General features: G+C 41.4%; 1 protein-coding gene across 3 annotated transcripts in view; it reads left to right on the top strand.

Annotated features, from left to right (window-relative positions):
* The window catches only part of LOC103177292 (serine/threonine-protein phosphatase 2A 55 kDa regulatory subunit B beta isoform), a 174,380-nt gene extending 152,349 nt beyond the window's left edge, over nucleotides 1-22,031 (top strand). For all 3 annotated transcript variants that reach the window (XM_042339870.1, XM_007891394.2, XM_007891393.2), the window contains 4 exons: nucleotides 1,212-1,376; nucleotides 11,109-11,278; nucleotides 15,922-16,013; nucleotides 18,140-22,031. In XM_042339870.1, coding sequence (XP_042195804.1) covers nucleotides 1,212-1,376; nucleotides 11,109-11,278; nucleotides 15,922-16,013; nucleotides 18,140-18,419 — 707 coding nt within the window. In that variant the 3' untranslated portion in view covers nucleotides 18,420-22,031. The remainder of the gene's footprint in view (nucleotides 1-1,211; nucleotides 1,377-11,108; nucleotides 11,279-15,921; nucleotides 16,014-18,139) is intronic.
* The last annotated feature ends 4,823 nt before the right edge of the window (nucleotides 22,032-26,854 follow it).

Here is a 26,854-nt window from a genome sequence, read left to right on the forward strand (position 1 = left end):
ATATCAATAGCTGACATTACATTGAGCTGTGACACTCCATGGCCTTGCCCTGTCCGACACTGGTTTGCCTGGGAAGGCTCAGCGTCAGTGGCTGATTGATGAGGGTAATTATTCCCACTTGTTCTGCTGTAACGGGTCGTCCCATCTGACACAAGCTCTTTACATCTGCTACCAGCAAGAAGTGCAATTAAAATTCCGATCAATTCTAAGTGGATTTACCACCTCTCTAGTGCTCAGGCTCCTGTTTGGGCGAATTCACCCATAGCTACACTTTCACTTCAGTGAAAGCTACACTTATATTTTCTTTGTTCTGAGTTATAAAGACAAACCCTAACCATGCAAAGAAAAAACACTCTTTCCGATTTGCTCAGAGTTTTTGTAAGTGAAGCTGTTATACAGAGAAGCTTGCAACCAGAGCAATCATGCCCATCCTTAAAGGAGCAATTGTAGATTTACGAATTCAGACAATCTTTTTAGCTGTGGTAAACTTCAATGCTAGATTGAAATGGACTATTCTAGACCATTCGCTAACTCATCAGATTCTTTCTTGTGAATGCTGTATTGTTATCAGACATATCATTTTACAAATGTGGTTTCTCCTTTTCCTAACCACCCCTACATACACATTCTTATTTTAAAAATATAGATTTATTTATTTTTCTTTGTAGGTCACATTCTCTGCTCAGGCTGTATTGGCCTGTAGCGTCCAGTGTAACCAGCCCTGATAATCAGAGGTGAACTCCAGCCTCCTTTATTCCAAACATTGTGCTCAGTGTTGTAAGTCAAAAGGATCAACCAGCTGTTCTTGGAATTGGGAAGCATCACTTGGTGTGGATTTCTTTCTAAGAGGGTGTAGCTACACACACAAATGCACAAGAAAAGTTGGGAGGCTAAACTTTTCTACCTCCTAAACCGCCAACACCAGCCACGTTGTACCTCAAATCCAACCCTCAAGACCCCTGACTCACCCTATTTGTCCAACCCAAGCCCTATATTCAAGAAGAGCATTGTTCTTGACTACAAGCGTTAGCACACAAACAAAACAGAATTGCGAGTCCCTTGTTATATGTGTGTGTGATGTAGCTTGTAACCAGTGATGTACCATGACTGGGGAAAAAGGTGTAACATTTGTACAGTTAAACACAGCCAATTTTCTACATGGATCAGGGGTGTTTCTCTGTAAGATTATTTCCTTAAATCCTGATTCCCAGATATTGTAGATATAAAGCCTGCCAACATGGAGGAGCTAACAGAGGTGATCACGGCAGCAGAGTTCCATCCGCACCAGTGTAACATGTTTGTGTACAGCAGCAGTAAAGGAACCATACGACTGTGTGACATGAGGGCCTCGGCACTGTGCGACCAACACTCCAAATGTAAGAAAGCATTCAATTAACCCATTTTACCCCAAGCGCTGTTGAAGTCCCTCTTGAAGCTTCCTCCAGTGTCCCAATGGGTACGGACATTGCCTAGTGCAGATACCTGGCCATAAATGTGCAGGTTCAAACCCCACTCTGTGCTGAGCTGGTTATTTAAGCAATTCTATGCATACTGTTTGAAGCTGATCAAACATGTACATTGCTGCCTTGAAAAGTATTCTCAAAGCGAGCAGATGTGAGCGGATGGGTCTGGAGGCTGTCTCAATGGCAGAGCTCTACTGGAGTCTAAACATCCCATGTTTTCTGTGTGTTAGTAACTTATGCTTAGGAACAATTGCACTTCAATTTCTGATGTAGAACTTAGTAAAGTGTTAGTTTATTAGTAAAGTTGTTAGTTTATTGCAATTCCCTAAAGAAACACTCTTGAGTACTTTTTGTTCCCTTTAAATTGCACCAACCCCCCCCTTTTCAGCAAAAGTAAGGAGATTTGACTATGGAGGCATCCATCAATCTTAGTCCATCTGTGCTTTTCACATGAATGCCTCGTCACTTTTATTGCGACTGCAATATTCGTTCATGACTTGATAAGCAATGTACATCATTCAAAGCTGTGTGTGGGGCTGGAAGGAGGAGATCTCTAGAGACTATGTCATGGTCTTGTAGTTTCACTAGCCAAGTGACTCATGTACTTTATTTTATACATCAGCATTGAACTGCCAGTAGATCTTGCCGAAAAACAAACGTGCTTTGGGAACAATAATTTGTTCAATAAAGTAGGCATTGCCCAAATAGTGCAGAAATTTGTTTCTTTTCTACCTCTGTCAAGAGGAAGGGGTATTCGGGAGAGGGGGTAACTCAAGAGGAGAGGCGGGGGGATTCTGTTGGTATTTATATTATGTGCTGGGCTGGAATCCACAGGAATCACCTGGCCTGGCTGTGGCTCACAGAGCAAAATCATACAACTACTGCAGAATTATTACAATTACTGTTTGTGGGACATTACTGTCCGCATATTGGTGGCAAGCTTGCCTGCAAAATACAATCGCTACACTTTACAATAAATCCTTTAAAGTTCTTTGAGACATCAACAACAACAACAACAACAACAAGATTCCATTTATAGAGCGCCTTTCACGTCAGGAGGACGTCCCAAGGCGCTGCACAGTTGGGTCATGACCCGAGCAGGGGGGAAATGGTCAGGGTGAGGGGAGGGAAGGGAGGGAGAGAGGAGGGGGGAAATGGTCAGGGTGAGGGGAGGGAAGGGAGGGAGCGAGGAGGAGGAAGAGAGTCGAGAGGGGAGCTGAAGGCACGGTCAAAGAGAAAGGTTTTGAGACCGGCCTTGAAGGAGGAAAGGGAGGAAGCAAGGCGAAGGCACTGGGGGATGGAGTTCCAGAGCCTGGGGCTGAGAGGCTGAAGGCCCGACCACCGATAGTAGGGCGGTTGGGGCGGGGGACGTGGAGCAGACCGGAGCCAGAGGAACGGAGGGTACGGGCAGGTAGGTAGGGGGATAGTAGGTTGGAGAGGTAGGAGGGAGCAAGGCCGTGAATGGCCTTGTAGGTGAGGATGAGGATCTTGAAATCAATCCTCTGGGGGATGGGGAGCCAGTGGAGGCGAGCGAGGGTGGGAGTGATGTGGTCGCGAAGCCTGGTGCGGGACAGTACACGAGCTGCAGAGTTCTGAATGACCTGCAGCTTGTGGAGGGAGGTGGCGGGAAGGCCGGCGAGGAGAGAGTTCCCATAGTCCAGCCTTGAGGTGACAAAGGCGTGAACCAGGGTTTCAGCAGCGTGAGGGGTGAGGTAGTGCCGTAATCTGGCGATATTCCGGAGGTGATGGAAGGCGGTGCCAGTTGTGGTGCGGATGTGAGGGAGAAAGGACAGCTCAGGGTCGAACAAAACGCCGAGGTTCCTGACTGGCTTTGAGAGGTGGAGAGTGCAGCCTTGGATGCTGATGGTGTCAGCGCCTGAGGTGCGGAGGCGCTGACGTGAGCCAATCAGGAGGGCCTCGGTTTTTCGCACGTTGAGCTGAAGAAAGTTGTCTCTCGTCCAGGACTCGATGTCGGACAGGCAGGCTGTCAGGACATCGGTGGTCGTGGAGTTGAGAGTAGAGGAGGAAAGGTAGAGTTGGGTGTCATCCGCATACATGTGGAAGTTAACCCCATGTTTGCGGATGATGTCACCAAGGGGGAGCATATAGAGGGTGAAGAGGAGGGGACCGAGGACAGAGCCCTGAGGGACACCACATGAGACAGTACGGGGGGTGGAGGAGAAGCCATTCGTTGAGACGAAGTGAAGACGGTGGGAAAGGTAAGAGCTAAACCATTCAAGGACAGTGCCTTGAAGGTTGAGGTGGGAGGACAAGCGGTGGAGTAGGATAGCGTGGTCGACCGTATCGAATGCTGCCGATAGGTCGAGGAGGACGAGGAGACAGAGGGAGCCCTGGTCACAGATGGTCAGGATATCATTGGTGACCTTGACCAGGGCAGTTTCTGTGCTATGAGCAGCACGGAAACCTGACTGAAGGGGTTCGAAAAGAGAATGGGTGGAGAGGAAAGAGCGCAGTTGGGAGGCGACAACTCTTTCCAAGACCTTGGAGAGAAAGGGGAGGTTGGAGATGGGCCGGTAGCTTGATAGCTGCGACGCATCAAGGGAGGGTTTTTTCAGGGTGGGCGTGATGATGGCAGTTTTTAATGGAATGGGGACAGAGCCAGAGGAGAGGGACAGGTTTATGATGTCAGTGATGTGTGGGGCAAGAAAATGGAGCTGGGAGATAAGGAGTGGAGTGGGGATGGGGTCAAGGGAGCAGGTGGTTGGTTTTAGGGATAGGATGAGTTCAGTGACAGAGGGTGGGGAAACGGGTACGAAGGTGTGTACATCATTCCCAACATGAAAGACGCTACATCAAATAATAGGAAATAAAGAAAAAGAACTGAGAGTGCTGGAAATCTGAAATAAAACCAGAAGTGTCATAAATCCAGAGCATCTGAAAAAGATAATGGTTTGAGTCTGTTTTAGATGCAAATCCTATGTTCAATGCATACTGAATTAATGAATTTGGCAAAAGGAATTGCAATAATTGTGAGATGTCCATTACTGTGAAGTGATGTTTGCTGCGATTTGAGATGGTTACAGGATGTGGCACTAGTGGGTGATATCTTTGTTTCTGTGCTTATCCGTGAGTGTGTGTGTTCTTTGGCATTCTCTTTAATACCACGTGTAAAAACAGCTTCATGAAATATTCATCATTCACACAACAGAGTGAAGCTGGCACAATCAAAATGAAAGTATTTTACAGCAATTTTGCTGGAAACTGATTTCCATCATCACACAAAAACCAAGGGAATTGGTTAGTGAGCAGAATTTTCAAGATTTCAGGACTTTATTTGCAATTTACCAAAAGAGGTATTTATATAATATATATAATCATTAGGATCTTTCCCACGAATCTCTTGTATTCCTGATGACTTTGATGGATGATGTTAACCTTCCTCTATGGAGCAGTTACTCCGGAATGAATACTTCTGTTGGAAGCTATGACCCTTTAACATTACAGGCAGAAAAAATAGGATTGTTAACACAACTCCGGGGTGAAGGAATCTTGTACATGACCTTGCTCCTTGTGTGCCATGGATGTTGTGAGAGGCGATCTCGTGTGAGACAGCGCAGTTTTTCAGAGCAAACGCAATGATTAGGTATTATGAGGTGATGATTAAATTCTACCATCTTTGGCTGTCATGGGACTGAGCAGAAACAAATTGCAAGGATTTGTCAATGAGCCACACACAGAGGTGCAGCCCACATGGTTTGAGCACAATTAATTTCAATAAGATAATTTTCAAGTTGAGCATTGGGATGTCCTTCTGACGTAAAAAATATGAATGTAATTTTGGTGAACATCGGATTTGACAATGTTGAGGGAGCATCTTATTTGTTAATCAAAGAGAGATGGTTGAAGAGGAAAATGTCAAACTGTCCACATACGTTAAGAATAAAATGTGGAGCAGTCTGATTTTAAGGTCCAGAAGAATCGCTATTGAAACATTGGAATTATAGGCGATTTTCATTCCTCAAAGGAATCAAAAGTTGAAAAGTTAACTATTAAATACATAGTTAGCTTTCAATACTAATTATTAGAAAATTCTTTGGGTATTGTAATCTTACCAACTCTCCCTGTTTCAGTTGATAGACTATTTTAGTCAACCAGCATCATCTGATTGAAGCCTATCCTATTGCTTAGATATTAATATTTTAAAAGCGATTTCCGCAATAATTTCATTCGAATGCATTTATTTGTTTCCTCTAACATTAATGGTGAAAGGGATGTTATTTTTCCAGATTGTTACATTTCTTGTAGAAAGTTCAAACTGAGCTTTATTAAAATAACTAATGTCTTCTTCAACAGTCCAGTGGTTAATACTGTGCAAACTGAAGGTTGTGGAGAGAGAACAGTCAGTGAAGCAAACTGTCCTCGCGTCAGCCTAGACTGCAGTGGATCCAAGTCCTTGTGTTAGCAAATTTCAGGGACCGGGAATCCAATGCAGTCTGGACAGCTGTGCTTCATTGGCTGTGAAGAATCTTTGTAAAATGAGTTTTGTCAATTACTACATGTCCCAGTGATTTTGAGCTGCCTGGAAACTGCGCTAATTGCCATTAAAATGGTAGTCTCACTCAGAGTGGTAGGTTTGGGAAATGGAAATGTCACACTGGTATGCATTAGGAAGTGTTTTTTTCAGAGTTTGGAACTGAAGCATATTTTTGATGCAGTGTAGAAGGAGCCTGTGCTGTAATCCACCAGAGAGTGCGTTATACTGATAGTGAGCCATTTTTAAAGTTGGGCTCTTTCACAGACTTCACCAAATGTTCACATTTTACCTGTGGATGAAAGTGGATAGACAGTTGGATTAGTACAAATCTGGGGCAAAGCTGAAAGAATAGAAGAGCTTGTTAGAATTATACTGGAATCTCACTGTAAAGTACTTCACTGTGAAGTGGGTTCGCTTGTAGCACGGCAGGCAGGAAAGGACATTAACAGTGACCTGATGATCTGGAGGTTGGCCATTTTGGGTTTGGTTTTGTCTCTCAGCGCACATGTCCAGGGAATGCTGAATTCCCGATCAGTAATCACGCCCTAGTTATAGTGGAATATTATGGACCCAGCTACCATGTTATAACAGGACTCCACTGTGTCTCACTTCTTTTTCATAGTTTTGCCCACAAATATACAGTCAATTCACTTTACAATATATTCTGTGAAGCTCTTTGAGACGTCTAGAAGACATGAAAAGCACTATATCAAATGCAAGGATTATTATTACAGATCTGAATTATTTAAAATGTCAGCTTTCAAAGGACACCAAGCTGAGGCAGGAGCTAGTCTGGAAATGTCCTTAAGGGCATGTTTTATGTTTTAATGATAACAAGTTATCAATATTCTTGATTCATCTTTCAAAGCAATGTTGCAAAAATGCAATGCTTGTGAATGTGAATATTGTCCCATCTCCAGTTGAATGTTCTTCTATTAAATTAGTTGGAAAAATGAGGGCAGATTTAAAGCTGCTCAGTTCTGGCCATCAGCTCTGAGGTGGAAATCACTACCATTAACTATTAATGCAATTAATGATCAAACGCCAACATTTATTTGTGTGGAAGGTCAAACAAAAGACACATTTGTGGCCTCCTAAACGTCCCTCAGTCCCTTAATGTGCCTTGTTTGTTCCTTAGAAATCACTCTTTTGATGCTGTGAATGGGATGCATTTATATTGCCTTGTTAGAGGACACGTAAGACATCCAATACTCAGGAGTTTAGAAATACTGTACAGTAAATTCCTGAAGGTAACTTGATCCTGGCATACATAACCTGTCACTGACACTTAAATCATTATGCTGTCAATATCCCAGTCGCATTTATTTGTGTATTTATACATATGCCTAAAATTGCCATTCCAGATAACTCGTCACTGAGCCCTTTTTCCTTGGAGTGCCGAGTTACCAGGGGTTTACTATAATGTTTTGTACTGAAAATGGCATATTTTTGTTGAATGCTTTAAATAAACTGGTAACTTGAATTTCTTTTGTTAATCATAGATCTGTTCCCTTTTTTAAATTATTTGTGAGGTGTTTTAACATCAGTATCAGCAAAACTGCACCACTGATTTAAAAGCCGAACCATGTATAATGCTGACTGTGTGTTGTCTGCAATTATTAACCTAATCACTATAAATAATAATAATAATCCTTGCATTTGATATAGTGCTTTTTACGTCTTCTAGACGTCTCAAAGCGCTTCCCAGAGTAGACTGTAAAGTGAATTAACTGTATATTTGTGGGAGAAATGCGGCAGCCAATTGCGCAAAGCAGTGTCACACAAACAGTCGTGGTTTGAAGTGACAAATTTATTATTGTTTTATTTTCTTAAGGGATTATTATCAGGCGTGTGAAGTAAGGAAACTTGCCCAAGGTTTCACCCTGCTGGGAATCGAACCCAGGTCTCTCGCTTGCAAAGTGAGTACTCTAATCACTGAGCTACAGGACTCCCACTAATTTGGGAATTTGGAACAGTTCTGTTCAATTCAGGTAGATTTTACACAGCAGGACAGTGGAAAAACTGCTGACTAAGTTACAGACCAACACGGCACTGATCCCACTGCATCACATTTCCGCTGAGACGTACAACTTATCTCCCTTCTCTAGACTTGTGTGGATTGAAACGAAAGATGTTACAATGCTGGAGTTAGTGGAACTGAGGAGGTGATGACACCTATTGTGTATTCGTTGTTTGCATTGGAGTACAAGATCACAAGAGAGGTTTGGATGAAGAAAGTCCTTCAGCCCATTGTTCCAGAATACCATTCCACACAACTTGAAATTCTGTTTTTAATTGAGTTCAATGTCCTGGCCTCAACCCTCAGTACTGGTAACCTGCTCCAATCATTAATTATCCTGTGGGTAAAGAAATACTTCTTAATGTCTCTCCCTTTGCAGTTCGGTACCTGTGTCCTCTTGTTCTGCTGGTTAAAACTAAAATAAAATTATTTTTGATAAGCTTGCAGGAGGTTCTATAAGTTGGCTAAATTTTACAAGAATCGTCCAGCTCCCTCTCAATGGGATATTGTAGAAGATTGATTGTTGCTCTAAGAGGAAATGATTCTGTCCTCATTGCTCCGGCTGTTTTAAATCCTTGGCTGTTTCAGATGCAGACTGGGGGCAGTATGGCTACATGGGAGAATGCTTCCTATTTAACACTCTATTTAACATTCGATGCTCACAAGCAATGCTAAGAAAGGGAACCAAGCTGAGCTTAACACATTCTTCTCATTACATTCTGGTTGACTTACTGTAGGTTTTCAGCATTTTCTGATTTTATTTTATAGGCCACTATTCGCAACTGTTACCTCTGTCGCTACAAAATGAAAAATCTGTGTGTTCTTCAATCTCATAGAAACATTGAATCAGAATTTTACAGCCCAGAATAAGACCGTTTGACCATCTGGCAGTATTTCTCGAGCGCTGCTGAAAATTGAAGAGAGTTTTATTCATTTATTTCTGAATCCATCAACATGCATTATGACCATTATTAATATCCCATCATAAACATTCAAAATTATCTCCGCTAAAGGATGTCCCCAGACGGAACTGGTTTAATTTTTCTTTGATGAACTTTGATCCCTTTTAACAGTGTGTGTTCCTTCTGGTAGTGAGCAGTGTCTGGCCTTTTAAGTAGAGAATTTCCTTTGCCAATTGCAAAGCGTGGATGCCCTGTGGCACTTGCAGAGATTGTTTTCGGTAATATTCCTCCACTAAACTCGATGAAGCGCAATTAAGGAATTCCGTGAATATATTAAAATGGGAAAAATTATCATGGTTTTTGATTTTCAAATAAAGATGCTGAACCTCTGAGAGAATTATTAATGGAATTAAAATGAGCTCTGGTCTCCAACAGAAGAATTGTTCATTATGAAGAGATTTAATTGAGAACCATAACTTGCAATTATGCAGCACTCTTCATTTAAAAAAAAGTGCCTTAAAAAACTTAGCCATAGAAATAGTGAATACTCAGAAAGCATGTAGTAAGAGTTTAGAGGTGGCCAAAGAAAGGCACAGTCGAAGAGATGGGTCGTTAGTCGTTTTTTTGAAGATGGGTAAGAGAAAATGGAAAGAAAACTGTTTTTGGTGGTGAGTTTCAGACAGTGGGGACTGGCTCCCTGAAAGGGCTCAGGATTTTCAGGTAAAATCGGAGATTTGGCATAAAACTGAATTTAAAAACTTTGTGAGGACTTAAACAGTCAGTGATTGGCTACCTCAAATTCAAGATCCTCATCCTCACCTACAAGGCCATTCACGGCCTCGCTCCCTCCTACCTCTCTGTTCTACTATCCCCCTACTTACCCGCCCGTACCCTCCGTTCCTCTGGCTCCGGTCTGCTCCACATCCCCCGCCCCAACCGCCCTACCATCGGTGGCCTTCAGCCTCTCAGCCCCGAGGATCTGCAACTCCATCCCCCAATGCCTTCGCCGCCTCCTCCCTTTCCTCGTTCAAGGCCGGTTTGACCGTGCCTTCAGCTCCCCTCTCGACTCGACTCTCTACCCCCTCCTCGCTCCCTCCCCTCACCCTGACCATTTCCCCCTTGCTCGGGTCCTGACCGAACTGCACAGCGCCTTGGGACGTCCTCCCGACGTGAAAGGCGCTCTATAAATGGATCTTGTTGTTGTTGTTGTAGCTGACATTCATCAGGGAGGGTGGGCTCTAGGCTGATCTGAGCTGTCACTCACCCTGATTTTAGGCTGATGGGTATCAGGAGCCATTCATGCGGACACTCAGCAAATTTCCCATATAGCCAGTCTGCCCTGGTTTCGGAAGAAAGAAGACTGGTAGCTGAATACTTGTCCTTTGGTAGTGTGATGTTGGTTGAGATCTGGAGCCTTGTGTATATGATCTGAGGAGCCTGGAGCAAACTCAGCCCTGACTGGAGATCATGTTGAACGCAAATCCTGTAATTCGGCCTGAGGTGAACTGGGTTCCCTTNAAAAACATACCTGATGCTTTTCCCCGCGTCAAGGCATGATTTCCATTGTTTTTTATCCTATGTTAGCATTTTCAGCCCCAGTATGCCTGAGCTCCATTTGTAAAAAACTAAACCCCTTTCATGTGAAATGTTGTCTATTCATACATTATTGTTCAGCCCCTCCCAGGCAATTACATTTCTTGACAATTTAGTGGCAAAAGCAGTTGTATGATATGGATTCAAGCCCAGTAGGAACTGTTTTCAAATTGCACCAAAGTTATTTAGCACAAAACCCTTAAAATTGGTACAACAACAACTTGTTTCAGAGCACTTCAATTTAACTGTTTGCTAATACAGTTGATTTCTAATGAATTTCTTTCTATAAAACAATTCTAGGCATTACCTTTGTGCAAATTAACTGCCCAGGTTGCTAATACAGCTTATTTCTAAGGAATGTTTCTATAAAACAATTCTATAAAACATGAAAGGAGTAAGTTGTTGGTACATCCAACCAAGAGAGAGGGGGGAGGCTTTCGTCCCACCAAATCCGGACTGTATTTGAGCCCAGATTCCAGTGGTCACAAAACCATTGCTTCCCTGCTGAATAGCCAGCCTCCTCATTTTTACAATTCTACTGCTAATAAATTTTGAAACACAATTGTCGACGGTTGCAAAATTGCCAAATGTTCTCTGATCAATAAAGTACCATTTTTCCTTTTTGTGCCATTTAGTTTTTGAAGAACCGGAGGACCCTAGTAACCGATCGTTCTTCTCCGAGATAATCTCTTCGATATCGGACGTGAAGTTCAGCCACAGCGGCCGCTACATGATGACGAGAGATTACCTCACCGTCAAAGTCTGGGACTTAAATATGGAGAATAGGCCTATAGAAACATACCAGGTACGTGTCTCAATACATGTGAGGGGCATCAAAGATTTACAGCTGGCAGGTTGGTAGGTATTGGGAGCCAATTGGGGCACTTGGGAAATTTCCTACTTTCCCATATAGCTAGTCTGCCCCTGGCCAGTAATCTGTCCAGTATTTCAGCCAACTTTCTAAGCTATGAGAATAAACGTTGAGTCAATTTCCCTCTGGGCAACAAAGAAATGCTGCACTTAAAGTACTGTGTGCAGTCCTGGTCACTGCAACATAAGTTAGCCACTGAAGCTTTGCAGGAAATACAGAGGCGCGGAGGTGAGGTGGATCCAACATCTCAGTGATGAGCCGTGGGCAACAATTGCAAAATCGAGGGCTCTTCAGCCTGGAAACGAGACGCCTGAGAGAAGATCTTGTATAGATGTTTATCGGGATCAACAAAACAAACCTAGAAAAATTACTTTCAGATAAACCAAAACAGCATGAAAAGAGGGCACAAGTTCAGGGTTGTGAGGAACAATTTTAGCACAGGAAGTATTTGTTAACACAGAGAGTGGAATGCTGCTGAAGGGAAGTTGAGTAATAAAAGTGCTGGAAAGGAGGTAAAGGAAAACTCTATAAATCATTATAGTTATATTAATAGATAATGTCTGATGCTATTTACATGTGGGCCTGAAATGGTAGCGCAGCACCAAATCTGAAATTGGGGACAAAGGGAGTGAAAGAGGCTGCTGCACGTGACCAAGACAAATGGTCTGGGTTTAGTATCTAACTTTGTGCTGTAATATACTGAGAAGATGACCTGGATTTGGTTCTCTTTGTGCTTTGGAAGCAACCTGGGTTTGGTGCTCGATCTTGTGTGGAAGATGCAACCAAAGTTGGGTTTCTTGATGTGTTGTGAATTGTCATAACTGTTGGCTTCAGATAAAAGGAAGTAATTCAACTGTTCACATCTACATTTGGCCAATACATCATTACTAGAGAATCTTGACATGCCAGCAAGGCAGGTCACTTGCTGTGCACTTGTGAGGACTATAGGCGAAAGGTGGGATCAATGAATGAACTTGCTGTGGCTGCTCAGATACTGTGTTATGAAAGGTCAGGAATAGCATCAGAGATTTGGCTGAAGGCTTCAATTCTTCATGTGATGACTTCCATTTAACCCAGTGTGAGCTGGTTGGATGCCGAATCTGGCTGCCTTGAGCAGGATTTACACGATAAATGGGGTTTGTCACTCAGTGAATACCCCAGTGAAATTGAGACCTAACTTCAGTACTGTGTGTAGGTAAAACTGGAGAGAATGTTAACATGTGTTCTGCAATGGGGCAAATTCCATATACGTCTTGTTGAATTTAGTACATAGGTGAAGAGTCTACACCCACAGTGCAGGCCATTAGCAAGGCTGAAAAAGTAACAGCAGATTAGATAAATCGAGAAGCAATAGCTAGATGCTATGAAGCTTGTAAAGAAGTTAAGCTTTTCAGAGAGATTTAAGTATTTTCTTTTCAAAGTGTATCATAGAATCATAGAATTTTACAGGACAGAAGGAGACCATTTGGCCCATTGCGTCTGTGCCGGCTCTTTGAAAAGAGCTTCCAAATCAATCCCACTCGCCCACTCTCTCCCTGTAGCTCTGCAAACTTGTCCTCCCCAAATAGTTATCTACTTCTCTCTTAAAAGTTGTTATTCAATTAGCTTCCACCCCCTTTCAGGCAATGGATTCCAGATCCAAACAACTCGCTGTAAAAAATTCTCCTCACCTCCCCTCTGTTTCTTTCAACAACTATTTTAATTCGGTGTCCTCGGATTACCAACCCACCCGCCAGTGGAAATAGTTTTTGCTTGTTCACCCTATCGAATCCCCTCATAATTTTGAAAACTTATTTAGTCTCTTCTAAACCTTCTCTGCTCTGGAGAATAATCCTAGCTTCTCCTGATAACTGAAGTCCCTCATTCCTGGTACCATCTGGCTAAATCTCCTTTGCACCCTCTCCAATGCCTTGATGTCCTTCCTAAAGTGTGATGTCCAGAACTGAACACAGTACTTTAGCTAAGAACTAACCAGTTCAACTCATTAATCTACAGTCAATTAGATCAAAAGATACAATTATTCAAACAGACAGCATTGAATGCAATTAACCACACCACAATGCAATCTTTTTCACAGCATTTTTAATCCGAATTTCTCGGTTTCTTTCCTGATCGCCACGTTCTCTCTCTTTTTGCTTCTGAAGACAGTATAACGAGACCCTTGTGGTTGCATACTATGTCGTGTGAAGCAATCCTAAGGTTCGCTTGTGGGTTAGAACCATTTAATATATTTCAAAAATAGGTTATTAATACATTCCTTCCAAACTTCATGTTTCTTTCCAGTGACATCAAAAGACTTGCCTCTGAAGTCGAATTAACATAACTCTTTGCTTCAAAGTGTTTGATTCCATTCCCCTTCTAGTGGGGTAAGAGGAGCTAGTCACCCTCCAACTCCTCATGTTCCAGTCACTCACCCAAGTGCCAACCTTGAGTTGTGAGCATTGACACTAAATAGATTCAACTCTATTTGGTGGGGTGGGGGGGGATCGCTGATGGTATCTGATAAACCGTAGAAAGGGAGAGGGAAAGTAATTCGAGTAGAAGGGTGGTCCAAAATTATATTTTCATGTGAAAGAAGAATGGGCCAGAGCTTTAAAAGGCAAGCTTTTTAAATGCTGAAGCACAGATGTAAGCAGCCTCTGATTTGGGCGGTAAAAATCCCTGACTCTCCAGTGCCTTGGGACATCCTCTTGATGTGAAAGGTGCTTTACAACTGTTGTTGGTGTTGATGTAAGCACAGCACTGGAATATAGAGATTCCAATTTAACCAGCCTCAAATCAGACTAGAGAACTGAGGAATTAAAATAGTGTTGTGGCTGTGTCACCATTCACCTAAACAGGCAGATGGGACCTTGGATTGATCTGAAAGACTTCACCTCCGTCAATGCAGTGTTCCTTAAAGTTGCACTGGAGTGCCAGCCTAGACTGTGCTCAAAGTCTTTGACACAGAACTTGAACCCACAACTTATTAAAATAATCCTTGCATTTGAAATAGTGCCTTGCACGTTTACAGTAAAATGTGTACTTTGAAAGTGAACGCGTCAGCCAAACTCTGCACAGTAAGTCCCACAAACAGCCCTGAAGTGAATGATCAATTTTACTGGGGGATTTTTGGCGAAGACTTTGAAAGAAGCTCCCTTCGCTAACCAGAGGCGACTGTTCTACCAACTGAACCAGACTGACATCTTTGGACAGCTTTTAAACAACTTTGATGTGTGCTCTCAAGTCTGTTCAATGCAAACTAGTTCCCCTCTGTAGCACTTACAAACTATCACACAAACTATCATGCAGGAAAATAAACGCTTAATACCATAGCCATAATATGAAGCTGTTTGGATGAAAAATGAAACGGATCAAAAAGCGCATCCGAGGCAAATCAAATCACAATAGTTTGTTCAGCCATCCTTCAGACTAGGGGTCAGTGGTTAACCCTTCAACAAACTCCAGTAATTCTAACAATATGTCCTGCCTGATTGATTCCTGGTTACTCACCATCGCACCTCCAATTTATGAAAGAAAAATGAAATAAGACTTAACATTTTTCATATTTCCAGCAGTCTTTCAGAAAAGCTTGTTGATGGTATTAATATAATGATAGCTTATTTTTAACCAGTACTTTGTGAAACAGCATTGTGTTTGAGGGAAATGCAGGGGGAAAGAAGCTGTGGTTGACCTAGCACAGTGGTGTCACCAGTGGCTAAGCAACCATATTATGTACTAATTACTTACGAGATGACCGATTTCCATCCAGAAGATGTGGGTGGTGAATGAGCACGAGAAAGATGTCAGATACCTTATTGATGAACTTTTACAGTATACACAGGGTCTCAGCCTTCTTGTTTTCCTGGCAGATTTTGCTCACTTACCGTAATCCCACAAATATACAGTCAATTCACTTTACAGTGTGTTCTGTGAAGCGCTTTGGGACGTCCTCCCGACGTGAAAAGCGCTATATCAAATGCAAGGATTATTATTATTATTATTATTATTAATCCTAGTTGCCTTGCACTTGATACGGCTCCTGAAACATCTCAAAGCGAGTCACAACAAATTGTCATCAAGTGGTAGTGACAGTGTATTTGTGGACAAATGCAGCAACCACTTTGTGCACACCGGCAGCTATAATGTGCATTATCAATTAATTTGTGCATTTAATGGGCACTCGCATGAGAAACTCCTTGCTCTTTACAAATAGTGTCATGAGATTTTTTAACATCCATCTGAAGGATGACACCTCCAACAAGTCAGCATCCTGCAGTCCAGGAGCACCAACCAAGATTGCGAAATCAAAGTCCCAACATGTGGCTTGAACCAACAATCTTCTAATTCAAACAGGTGACTGCTACCAGCTGAGTCTGCTCAAAGCACAAGTACTACCAACTGATTCAAGCTCAAACAATCACTGCATATGACAATAATTACCAGTGAAATGCTTTGAGAGTGGCATTCTAGGCAATATAAAAATACCCGTCCATTTTTTCTTCACTGAAGCACTGAACAGCTCCTAGTGAGACTGGTCCAGCCTGTCATTCTCACCAGCCCAGGCACTCATTTGTCTTCTGTTGGTCTTATTTCAGGTTCACGAGTACCTGAGAAGCAAGCTGTGCTCCCTGTACGAAAACGACTGCATCTTTGACAAGTTTGAATGTGTTTGGAATGGCTCTGACAGGTGAGTGATGCCTTGATCTCTTCCCTTCGAATTTTCAGGCACTAGACCAGTAAACTCATCAGCATTTCTTGCCTGTGAACGCCTCATTAATTTATCTTTCAGCAGCTGTAGTATACAACAACAACAGCAACATCAAAATTACATTTGTAAAGCGCCTTTCAAGTCGGGAGGATGTCCCAAGATGCTGAACAGTCAGGGATCAGGACCTAAGCATGGAGGGGTGGGGGGCAGGGTTGGGATGAGGGAGGGCAGAGGGGGTAGGAGGGCAGTTGAAGGCACAGTCAAAAAGGAGGGTGTTGAGTTGTGGTTGAAGGAGGTAAGAGAGGAAGCAAGGCAAAAGGACTGTGGGATGAAGTTCCAAAGAGTGGGGGCGGAGAGGCCAAAAGCCAAATGGTAGGGCAGGTCGGGCGGGAGACCTGGAGCAGGCCAGAGCCTGCTAAGCAGAGGGAGTGGACAGGTTGATAGGGGCTCAGCAGGTCAGAAATATAGGAGGGGGCAAGGCCATGGAAGGCCTTGAAAGTAAGGATGAGGATTTTTAATTCTATCTTCTGAGGGATGGGGAGCCAGTGGAACTGGGCCAGGGTGAGGGTGATGGGATCACGGAGCTTGGTGCGGGAGAGGAGAGGGAGAGGCAGTGGCAGAGTCAGGCAATGTTGCGGAGGTGGTGGAAGGCGGAGCGGATATAGCACGGATATGGGGGAGAAAGGACAGTTGAGGGTCGAACAAGACACCCAGGTTTCTGACTGGCTTGGTGAGTTAACCGTGGATGCTGATGCTGCCAGTGCTTGAGATGCTGAGGTGCTGGAGCGAACCAATCAGGAGGGCCTCAGACTTGCTGACATTCAGCTGTAGGAAGTTGGCTCTCATCCAGGACTTGATGTCAGAAAGGACGTCAGTTGTCCTGGAATCGAGGGTGGAGGCAGAGAGATAGAGCTGGGTGTCATCCGCATACATGTGGAAGTTGACCCCATTTTGCGGATGATGTCACCAAGAGGGAGTATGTAGAGGTTGAAGAGGAGGGGACCGAGGACAGAACCCCGAGGAACACTGCACAAGACTGTGCGAGGGCTGGAAGAGAAACCATTGGCTGAGACAAATTGGAGATGGTGTGAGAGATAAGACCTGAACCATTCAAGGACAGAATCTTGAAGGTTGAGGTGAGGGGAGAAGTGGTGGAGAAGTATGGAGTGTCCCATGGTATCAAAGGCAGCAGTGTGGTTTATTTGGAAATGCTGTGAACAGGAGCTTGTAATTTAGAATCACCCTCAGGGTTTGAAAAGGCTGCTCGTGCTGTCAATGGCGTAGATAATAGGAATCTGGAAAGTTGTTGTTACAAGTTCAGATCTAATGCATTAGACGTGTAGGGATGTGAAGTCAGTGTTAGCTCTGCATGGATCATTCTCCCAAGACTCTGGTAATGACTGACACATTTAAGGGGACAGAAGGCTCTATTATATACCATGTAGGTTTACTATGCAATGTGTATAAACCCAAGTGTACAGAGGTAATTTGCAGGTGCCTATAATTGAGTTATTAGCCAATGAAAATAGATACACAATTAATAAATCCTCAATTGTTATGACTCAATATCCTTTAATAATGATACTTGCTTTTTAATGTAGCACCAATAAGGTTGAAACGTGTCAAAGAACGTCACAGGAAATTGCTGACCAACTGCTTCACATCCCCTGCCCCACAATCAGCAGTTTCAGCATATCTGTCCCCCATCTCTGGACTCCATCCCTTGACTCTTTGACTCACTTCTTCCCTTAACTCCTTCAAGGTCCTCCTCAAGACCTTCCTCTTCGGTCATGCTTTCAGCCATCCAGCACCTCCCACGATATATCCCACAATGTAAATTTGCACTGTATTGTTAGAAAATATAATCAATTAAGACTGAACTCAAGAATTTTTCAAAAGTCTGCACAATTCTAGTTTATGGTTCCAAGATAAACAACAACAAGATTAAATTTGTATAAACATCATGAGGAATTTGGGGCTGAGCCCTTCAATTTGATCAGACACTGAGTTCACTGTTCAGACACTGTCTGCTGCCTCCCATCCCGTTTGATCACTGCACAGACACTGCCTGCTAACACTCACCCCTGTGTGTATCTGCTTCACAGTGTGATCATGACGGGCTCCTACAACAACTTCTTTCGAATGTTTGACCGTAACACTAAGAGGGATGTGACACTGGAAGCCTCCCGGGAGAACAGCAAACCCCGAGCCATCCTGAAGCCTCGCAAAGTGTGCATGGGCGGGAAAAGGAAGAAAGACGAAATCAGTGTCGACAGTTTGGACTTCAGTAAGAAGATTCTGCACACAGCCTGGCATCCCTCAGAGAACATCATCGCAGTGGCAGCCACCAACAACCTTTATATATTCCAGGACAAAGTGAACTAGGACACTCAGTTGGCTGGTCACCTTAGCACTGCATACAACTAAATTATTATTATTTTTAACAAAAACACTTGCCCCTCTGGAATTAAAACTAAAAAGGTTGTTTGGTTGGGTTCTCTGTCTTAATGAAGATGTGATGCCTTTAGGTGTGTGGATTTCTTTGATCTTTAGCTTCCACGATGCATCCTAACCAAAATGGCTTCCCTCTCCGAGGCACCATCTTCATCCTATTCTTGCATTCTGGCTTCGAAAGGTGTAAATATTCCTGTTCTGTCTTTACATGTGACTTTTCTCTTATTTTTCTCCTTCCTTTTTTAGAAATGGAGAGAACCTCTGTGTTTAAAACAGTTTTGTTCTTCACATTTGTTAATGCCTTTAACATTTTGCTCCCCTTGAATAATAATATTCGCACCAATTGTCTCACTCCAGTGGATGACATATTAGAGTCTCTGTTTATATTTTTATTTTATTTTTTGATTTCATGAAACTTCCTTCCTGTTTTTGTAGACACCAGGGATTGAAAATGCATTTGTGCATTCGTCAGCAGAAAGATAATGAATGGTGTTTATTGAATCAGGGAATTTTCAAAGCAATTCCTCTAACAAAACTTCTCCTCACTTGTGAAATGATCCAAGCAGTTTTGTAGCTCAGTGTATTAACGAATTAATTACTTGCATTGTTGAACAAGCAAACTAGAAATATTTAAGTTGACTATAACTAATGCCAATTTAAAAATGTAATGTAGATTTTTAAAGCCTCGAGACTGTCGGGGCTTTTGTAGGTAGCTTTTTCAAGTTTTTTCATCTAATATTGGAGTAATTGAAGGTAATAATGGAATAATTCTTAGGCTTAATTATACCCTAATTCTGCCAGACTTCAAAATTGTCTCTTCTTTTTGGATAGAAAGTGACATTGTGGTATCTGGTGTGAATGATTTCTTTGATCTGTCTTGACACTTCCACAAGGTTCATTGAGTTTGGTCCTTGATAGTATTTTGAAGAGTTAAGTGTAAAGATGGGTGCTTTGCATTTCTGGTACAACAGAACCACTGCCCATGATATTAACTTAGACTTGCTGCCCACAGAGCAAGTTGTCCTGTCCATATTGACGTCAAGCTCAGCTGGAGGTGTTAAAGACACAGTATGATCTCTTACTGCTCTTAGTCTTGAAAACAGTCCATCATGAACCTTGATCTTTCACTTGCCCTAAAAATTCCTGTAAAATTCTTGCTATTAAATAGATTTCAGCCAATTAGAGAATTATGTCTTGATATTTTCATTAATTTTAAAAAGAAAAACTTTTTTTTAAAACAAAAAGCTGCTAATATTTTTAAGGTTTGAGGAAGATTACAGGTATGTTGCAACAAGCAAAGGAAAACTCCTACACGGCAATAGACTTAACATGAAGGAGATTTTTAGGAAAAAGATTCAAGAATTTCACCATTTAGTAAATTTGGTAAATTGTCAAAAGAAGTATGAAAGTTAATATTTAGGCTGGACATTTGCCTGACTCCAGTATGAACCTACATTTTATTCCCCGAAGAATTGAACCAACATGTCCAATTAATGTGCTCAGATAGCATTACTGCTAAAGATAAAATGAATACATCATTTTTGTAATCAATTAACAGCACAAACAAATATTAATGGCTTGAGCGATGGGGATTTGCATCTCTTTCAAATTAATTTGCTGTTCTACATTTTTCAATGTGTCCACGGAAAGTGGTCTTGCCAGTCATCCGAAGACGCTGTAAAAAGCTCCACATGGTACCAATGGCTTAATTCATCTGGTATGACGTGTGCGCCCATCCAAAAGGGTTCATTTACATAGAAAGCATTTTCAGTAACTGTCACAAATAAGCTTAACACTTTGTGGACTTGCAGCACCCAAAAAAATTCTGCTACGATCTTCAATCTGCGACTGATAATTTAATAAATATCCAAAAGGTTCTGTGTGTTTATCTTCAAATTGGTGTTTACGCGCACAGTTGAGTTCATCAGCCAGCATTGGACTGCAGTTAAAACCGAGCACTTTCTACAATACTGAGAGTAATGCCTCTCTGTTTAGTTAGCGAGCTCAGTGCTGGCTCAAGAAGATGTGTGGTGATTTCAGGTTGAAGCATTACTCAAAAATTTAGCATTTACTGGAAAAGAGGATGCATGATTTCAAAAATATCAGATCCCGTAATCTTTCAACCAGTTGTAATTGTAGCAATGAGAAAGACACTCCTATGGTGAGCTATTGGGTTCTGTTTGGAGCCCACACTGTCTTTGGCATGGCTTAAAGAAAGTAACTATTTGTATGCCTCCTTGTCCATTATTGTTTAAACGGGCAATGTAAAATAGCTGTATTTAAGTGCTATTTTAAAGGAGGATTTCACATTACTTCTCAATCCATAGAAGATGAATTATATTTGCCTTAGATAAATGTAAATATAGTTCAGAGTGGACCAGAGTAGAATGTATATTTTAATAAGGCTTTAGTGAATGATGCCCCCCAGTATTATAATGCAATTGGAGATCTCATGCTCAAATGACTCAATTCTCCTCTGGTACTTTGTTGGCTTTTCCTTCTGCTATTCCCAGGATAAAACATGCGTGATCATTCACTAATGCCTTGTTCGGAAAAACAAGCAACAACCGTGTACAACAGATGTGCATCTTATCAGATGAAAAAAAACTCTTTCAGTGCTCAAATGGTTAATGAATCGGCCTGTCAAATACTCCCTGATCTGATTAATTGTTGGTGGAGCAAATTACTTAACAAAAGTGTAACTATTATTTTAATTGAATTGTTCGAAATGACATGGAACATTGTGCAATGTTGATTTCTAAGACACGCAGCCCAGAGTGGTTGGTAGAGTGTAATACCAAATACAGTGAAGGTCAAGAGTTTGTTTTGAGCTTGTTTAGCAATCCCTGCATAATGACAGCCTCTTATTATATGGACACTGGATACTGCCAAAGGGCATTAAGTGTAACCTGAGTCTGGTCAGCCCAGAAATAAAAGGGTCAATGTTGCGGTATTTCTTCATGGTATTTCTTGATGAATTTCTTTAATAAGAAATCAAATATTAGTTGAAACAGTGTTCCTACAAGTCGGCCTCACTGACTTCAAAATTTCTTAATAAACCTGCTGAATACCGCAAAAATCAACCCCAAGGTCCCTGTCTAACCACTGTCTAATTATTGGGTTAGAAATCAGTGTTTGTTTTTAATGCCATAGTTGTTTTATAAATGTACGACAAAAGAGGTTGAAGGTAGGGAAATCTATGTCAGTATTTTTCTTTTCAAAAAAAGTGAAATTGGAGTAAATATTCCGTAATGTACCACAACATTTTTATTGCATGTATCTATCTGCCAGGCCTTGGGAAGGGAGAGCGGGAAGGGGTGAGTAAGTACCACCCAGAGCTGTAGGAAATCCTGTGGCTGTTTTATGTTGGGGGCTTGACTGACTAGTTCAAAGTGCTTTCTATAATGGGGAGGGGGAGGGGAGGACGGGCTGGTGCTTTGTTGTAACGGGTCGAACGATTTGACTGGTGTACCTTCGTCTCTGTTAATGTCTGCTTTTTTTTCTTAAAGAATAAACTGTTTGCAGTCGAGACTGCTTCATGAATTCTGAGAGTCCAGAATGTTCCTTTGTATACAGTCAGTGCGACAGGCAAAATAGTAAAAACCTTTACAGTTTGGCATAGCACCTGTCAGGTCAGTGCGTTTTGTGGGTGAACACGGCAGCCAATTAATGCACAGCCATGAAGTGAATGACAAATTTTATTTGGGGATTGTTGGCCACACATCAGGAGAAGCTCATTTCTCTTTTTGAATAGCACCATGGGATCTTTAACCTCCACCTGAACAGGTAGACGGGGCCTCGGTTCAATGTCTCATCTGAAGGACGGTACCTCAAACAATACAGCACACTCTCAGCACTGTATTGGAGTGTGAGCTTAAATAAACTACATGAGTTCCAAGTCCTGATATGGGTCTTGAACCCACAATAATTCTGATTCAGGAGTGAGAGTGCTACCAACTGAGTCACGCAGACACACAATCAATTAGATCAGCAAGTGCAGGGGACATATCAAAAAGCATATTGTCAATTGTGAATTTTATGAACATATTTATCTTTCAAATTGATATATGTTTTAAGTGACTTTGTCTTAGGAGAGGAATCAAATCTTTCCTTTCAAACATGTACTCTTACAAGAACTAAATAGTGAATTTTAGTTTACTGGTACATTTGTCCTAGAAGAAGGAAGTTTTAGGGCATCATTAATTCTGATTTGACACAATTAAAGATCCCTGTGGAGTTAACAAAGGTGACAAATCCCTTTGCAACAAGGATTAATTTGAGTGCCAGGATTTTGACATTTTCAGAATGTTGCAACGCACAACCAATTAAACCACTCCCTCCAATGAAGCAAAGTCAAAGCTGGTCAAAGCACTATTGTCACAGTCGGTTTTCTATTCCAGCATATTTGTCAGGCAGAGTAGCGGCTGCTCAAGGAGGTAAGGTCTAAAAGCCCTCGTTACATTCACACCAAGACAACATTCACAAGACGTGGCTAAATTTGTTGAGGAAACTGGTTACAAGAAGCATTTATCAAAAAATTTCTCCACATGCACTTTTGAGCATTAATCCGTACATATTCACAGCCAACTAAGTACTGCGTCTCGATTGGTACAGGTGCCAATTGCTCAAATCAAAGCGCATATGAGCTAATGTCAAGGTAGTGAGAGGCTCAGAGATGCATCCCAGAAAACTATTCCAAGTTGCAAACACTTGTCTTTGGAGTGCTACCAATTAGCACGAAGGCTGTGAGAGCCTATATTCCACTTTAAACAGAAAGCATTTGTTTTATGCGCATTAGTAATAGCAGAAGTAACAGTTTCTTATGTGTGAATTGTGACTCATGGAGAATCTCAGGTAAGTGTAACATAAAGGTGGAATAATGCACTGCAATTATTGGATGCATCTTTCATTCAAAGCAATTTAAGTTGTATTCTGTTCAAAAATACCCATCCCTCAGCTAGTTGACAGGTCATTCCACAAGTGCTATTACTGATAAGTTAAAGCATATCAATATATAATTCCTATTAACTGCAATGCTTACTTTTCTTACAAACTTACTGGGGTGGAGTTGGGGGAGTCGTATGAACTCTTAATATGTAATTTGGAATATCAAAAAAAGTAATATAACTTCCATACAAAAATGGAGGAGAAAATAAATCGAAATATTACAGAGACTATTCTCAAATTGGAGCAATTCTGTACTGCTCGGTTTGGAACAACACTGTAGGCGACACACCTCCAGTATCCTTGTGATGGACATTGTTGAGTGCGGGAAAGCTGAGGGAGGAGAAAGATCATACATTGTGTCTGCATTTGATACTATTTCAATTGCAATTGAGAAAGTAAATATTCTTTGAATTATTGTAACCCTTCCCTGCCCCCCACCTCCTTCCTCATCTACCCACTATAAAACCATCTGTTAAAATAAATGCTTTAAAGGTCTAGTGCACTTTTATTTTGGGTTTGAGTTTTTATTAAGAAAATCTTGGGATATATTTATTATTTTTCGCATGGTTTTCCGTTGGTTGTGCATTCAGAAGGATCTCTTGAAGAATGTCATTTAATTGCTCATTCCAGCCTGGCTGAATTTTATATACATCTGCTGGCTTCAAACTTTCAGCGCCTTGGGACGTTCTCCCGACGTGAAAGGTGCTCTATAAATGGAATCTTGTTGTTGTTCAAAGATTCCTCAGTTTCCCAACCAACTGGCACCTTCATCACAGATCTTACCAAAAAAAAGACATTGTTGAACCTCAAACTTAGTTCACACTGTCATAACAAAGCAAAGCCTGTTCTACACTGGAGTCAATATGTCAAACAGCAGTGACGTCAATTATTTTTTGTGGCCACGACAGACTTCATCAATGTATACCTGCTGTTGGAAACACAATAGACAGCAAGTGATGGTTTATTTAGAGCGCTTTTTTTTATAGTGATTTGGTGTAACTCTACTTCTTTAGATCTGATGCACATTTTCTGCCTGACATTCAGCTATCAAAAAGCTCAGCCTCAAATGTGGACGCAAGTTCCAAAAATAGATATAGGTCACCATTGAGCCTGTTGTGCTATTTCTTATAATCTTACAAGAATCCTGTATTTACACTTCCCAAACTATTCTCCTTACACCTTAATACCTTAATAATAAAGTATTAAGGCATTCTTTAATGATTTGCTTGATTATTCTTTTCCCGGACATTTGTGGGAAATTTATGCATAAATTGGATGCTGCATTTGCCTCCAGATACTCAGTCACTATATTTTATAATAAATCTCATGAAACGCCTCCTGACGCTATATCAATTATACCATTATCTGTCAAGAAAAAAAACAATAAGCAATCCACAACTGTTTGTGGGACACTGCTGTTCGTAATTGGCTGCCGCGTTTTGCCCACAAATACACAGTCAATTCACATTACAGTATATTCTGCGAAAAGCTTTGAGACGTCTAGAAGACGTGAAAAGCGCAAGGATTATTCAAATGCAAGGATTATTTTTGATAAGTAGCTATAACCCTTTTAAATAGAGGGAACAGTTATGAGTTAATGATTTTGCACGAAGTAGTGAAAATGTCAAATAAATACAAGCTAGGCAGTTATGTCAGAAACTAGTTTCAGAAAATTAAAGAGGAAATTGGATAATTATCTGCTGAGGAATTCATTTCAGGGTTTACAAAATAATAATAACCCTTGCCTTTGGTATAGCTTCTTATCAGGTTGGAAGAATGTCTCAAAGCGCTTCACAGGATTTACTATGAAATAGAGTGACTGTATTTTTGTATAAATGTGGCAGCACAATTACACACAGCAATGTCCCACAAAATTAAAACAAATGACCAATTTTATTTGGAAGATTGTTGGCCAGAACCCTGGAAGAAATTCCCTTCTCTATTCGAAGAGTGCCATGGGATCTTTAACGTCCACCTGAACAGACACATAGGACGTCAGTTTTAACATCTCATCTGAAGGAACGCACGTCTGACAATGCAACAAACCCCATTGGAGTGTCATCTTAGATGATGTGAGTTCAAGTTCCAACGTGGGATTTGAATCCACAGCCTTCGAACTCAGAAGCAATAGTGCTACCACTGAGCCAAGTATAGGATTTCATAACATGATAGAGCAGTATAGGATTTCATAAAACATTTCCCTCCCGAGAAATAACTTCAAAAATATCCGCAATTCTGATCTTCCCAGTGCCTGATTAGTCTTGGCAAAATAAATGGCTTAATTAGTAATTTGGGATCTTTATGTAAGTATATTGATTAATACACCAAGTCCATATATTTGTCTGTGTGCATTCAACAGAAAGAGATGAAAATAAGGAAACAAATATTTTTTTTTAACCAGGGTCAAATAATATTGAGCATTTTCAGAGTAAGTACAGTCTATGTTATTTGCAAAGCAGACTTCATCGTTCGTTGTCTTAACTCCAACCTCCCACGAGTAACTTTTACTGCACATTTTGCTCCGTCTCACACTTGCCATCCTGATGATCTCTTAGGGCAAGATTGCTCAGCAGTGCTGAAATGAGGATGATGAACTCAACTGAGACCATATCAACTTCATTTCAGATCCTTTAACATACATCACAAGTGGGAATAACTTGCATTTCCAAAGCTTTCAGCCCATATCCTCTTCAACATGTTAGGTGTGTGCCAAGATCCTAGAGAAGTGCTTGTACTATGCTAATTGAACCCTTATATTCAAAGCAAAAATCGATACTTAGTGAAACCTTAAATAGTCATGGACCCAATATTGATGAGTATAATGTCATTGGGATGTGTATACAGTATACAAGAAATATAACCGCTAGCCTCTCTCTTGGTTTGTTTCTGTGTCATGATTGTTCATGGATTGAGTGACCAAATTATTATTTTTTATATATATTTTTGAAGGGATTATTATCCCTGGAATACCAGGTTTCTACTTACTGCTAGGTAAACAGGCGTGTGGAGTAAGGAAACTTACCCAATGTTTCTCCCTGCCCTGGAACCAAACCCAGGCCCTCTCGCTTGCGAGGCGAATGCTCTATCCACTAAGCTACAGGACTCTACTATGTTACGTATTATATGTTACATATAAAAATAATACAAATATTTGATATAGAGGATGTCTCACAACACTCCCAAGGATATATAATGTATAGTGGGCTGTGTATTTTGTAGGCGAATGTGGCACCAATTTGTCCAAAACAATGTCACACAAACAGCCTTGAAGTGAACGACCATTTTTATTTGAGGGATTGTTGGCTAGTACCCAGGGAGAATTAAATGCGACTTTATTCTATAGCAAAATAAGTAAAACAAGTTGTTTGTTAAGACCAATTACAGGTATATTTCTTTATTTAGCCCCTCTAATGGAGGTT

This window comes from Callorhinchus milii, unplaced genomic scaffold (genome assembly GCF_018977255.1).
Source record: "Callorhinchus milii isolate IMCB2004 unplaced genomic scaffold, IMCB_Cmil_1.0 Scaffold13, whole genome shotgun sequence".
Classification (NCBI taxonomy): Eukaryota; Metazoa; Chordata; class Chondrichthyes; order Chimaeriformes; family Callorhinchidae; genus Callorhinchus; species Callorhinchus milii.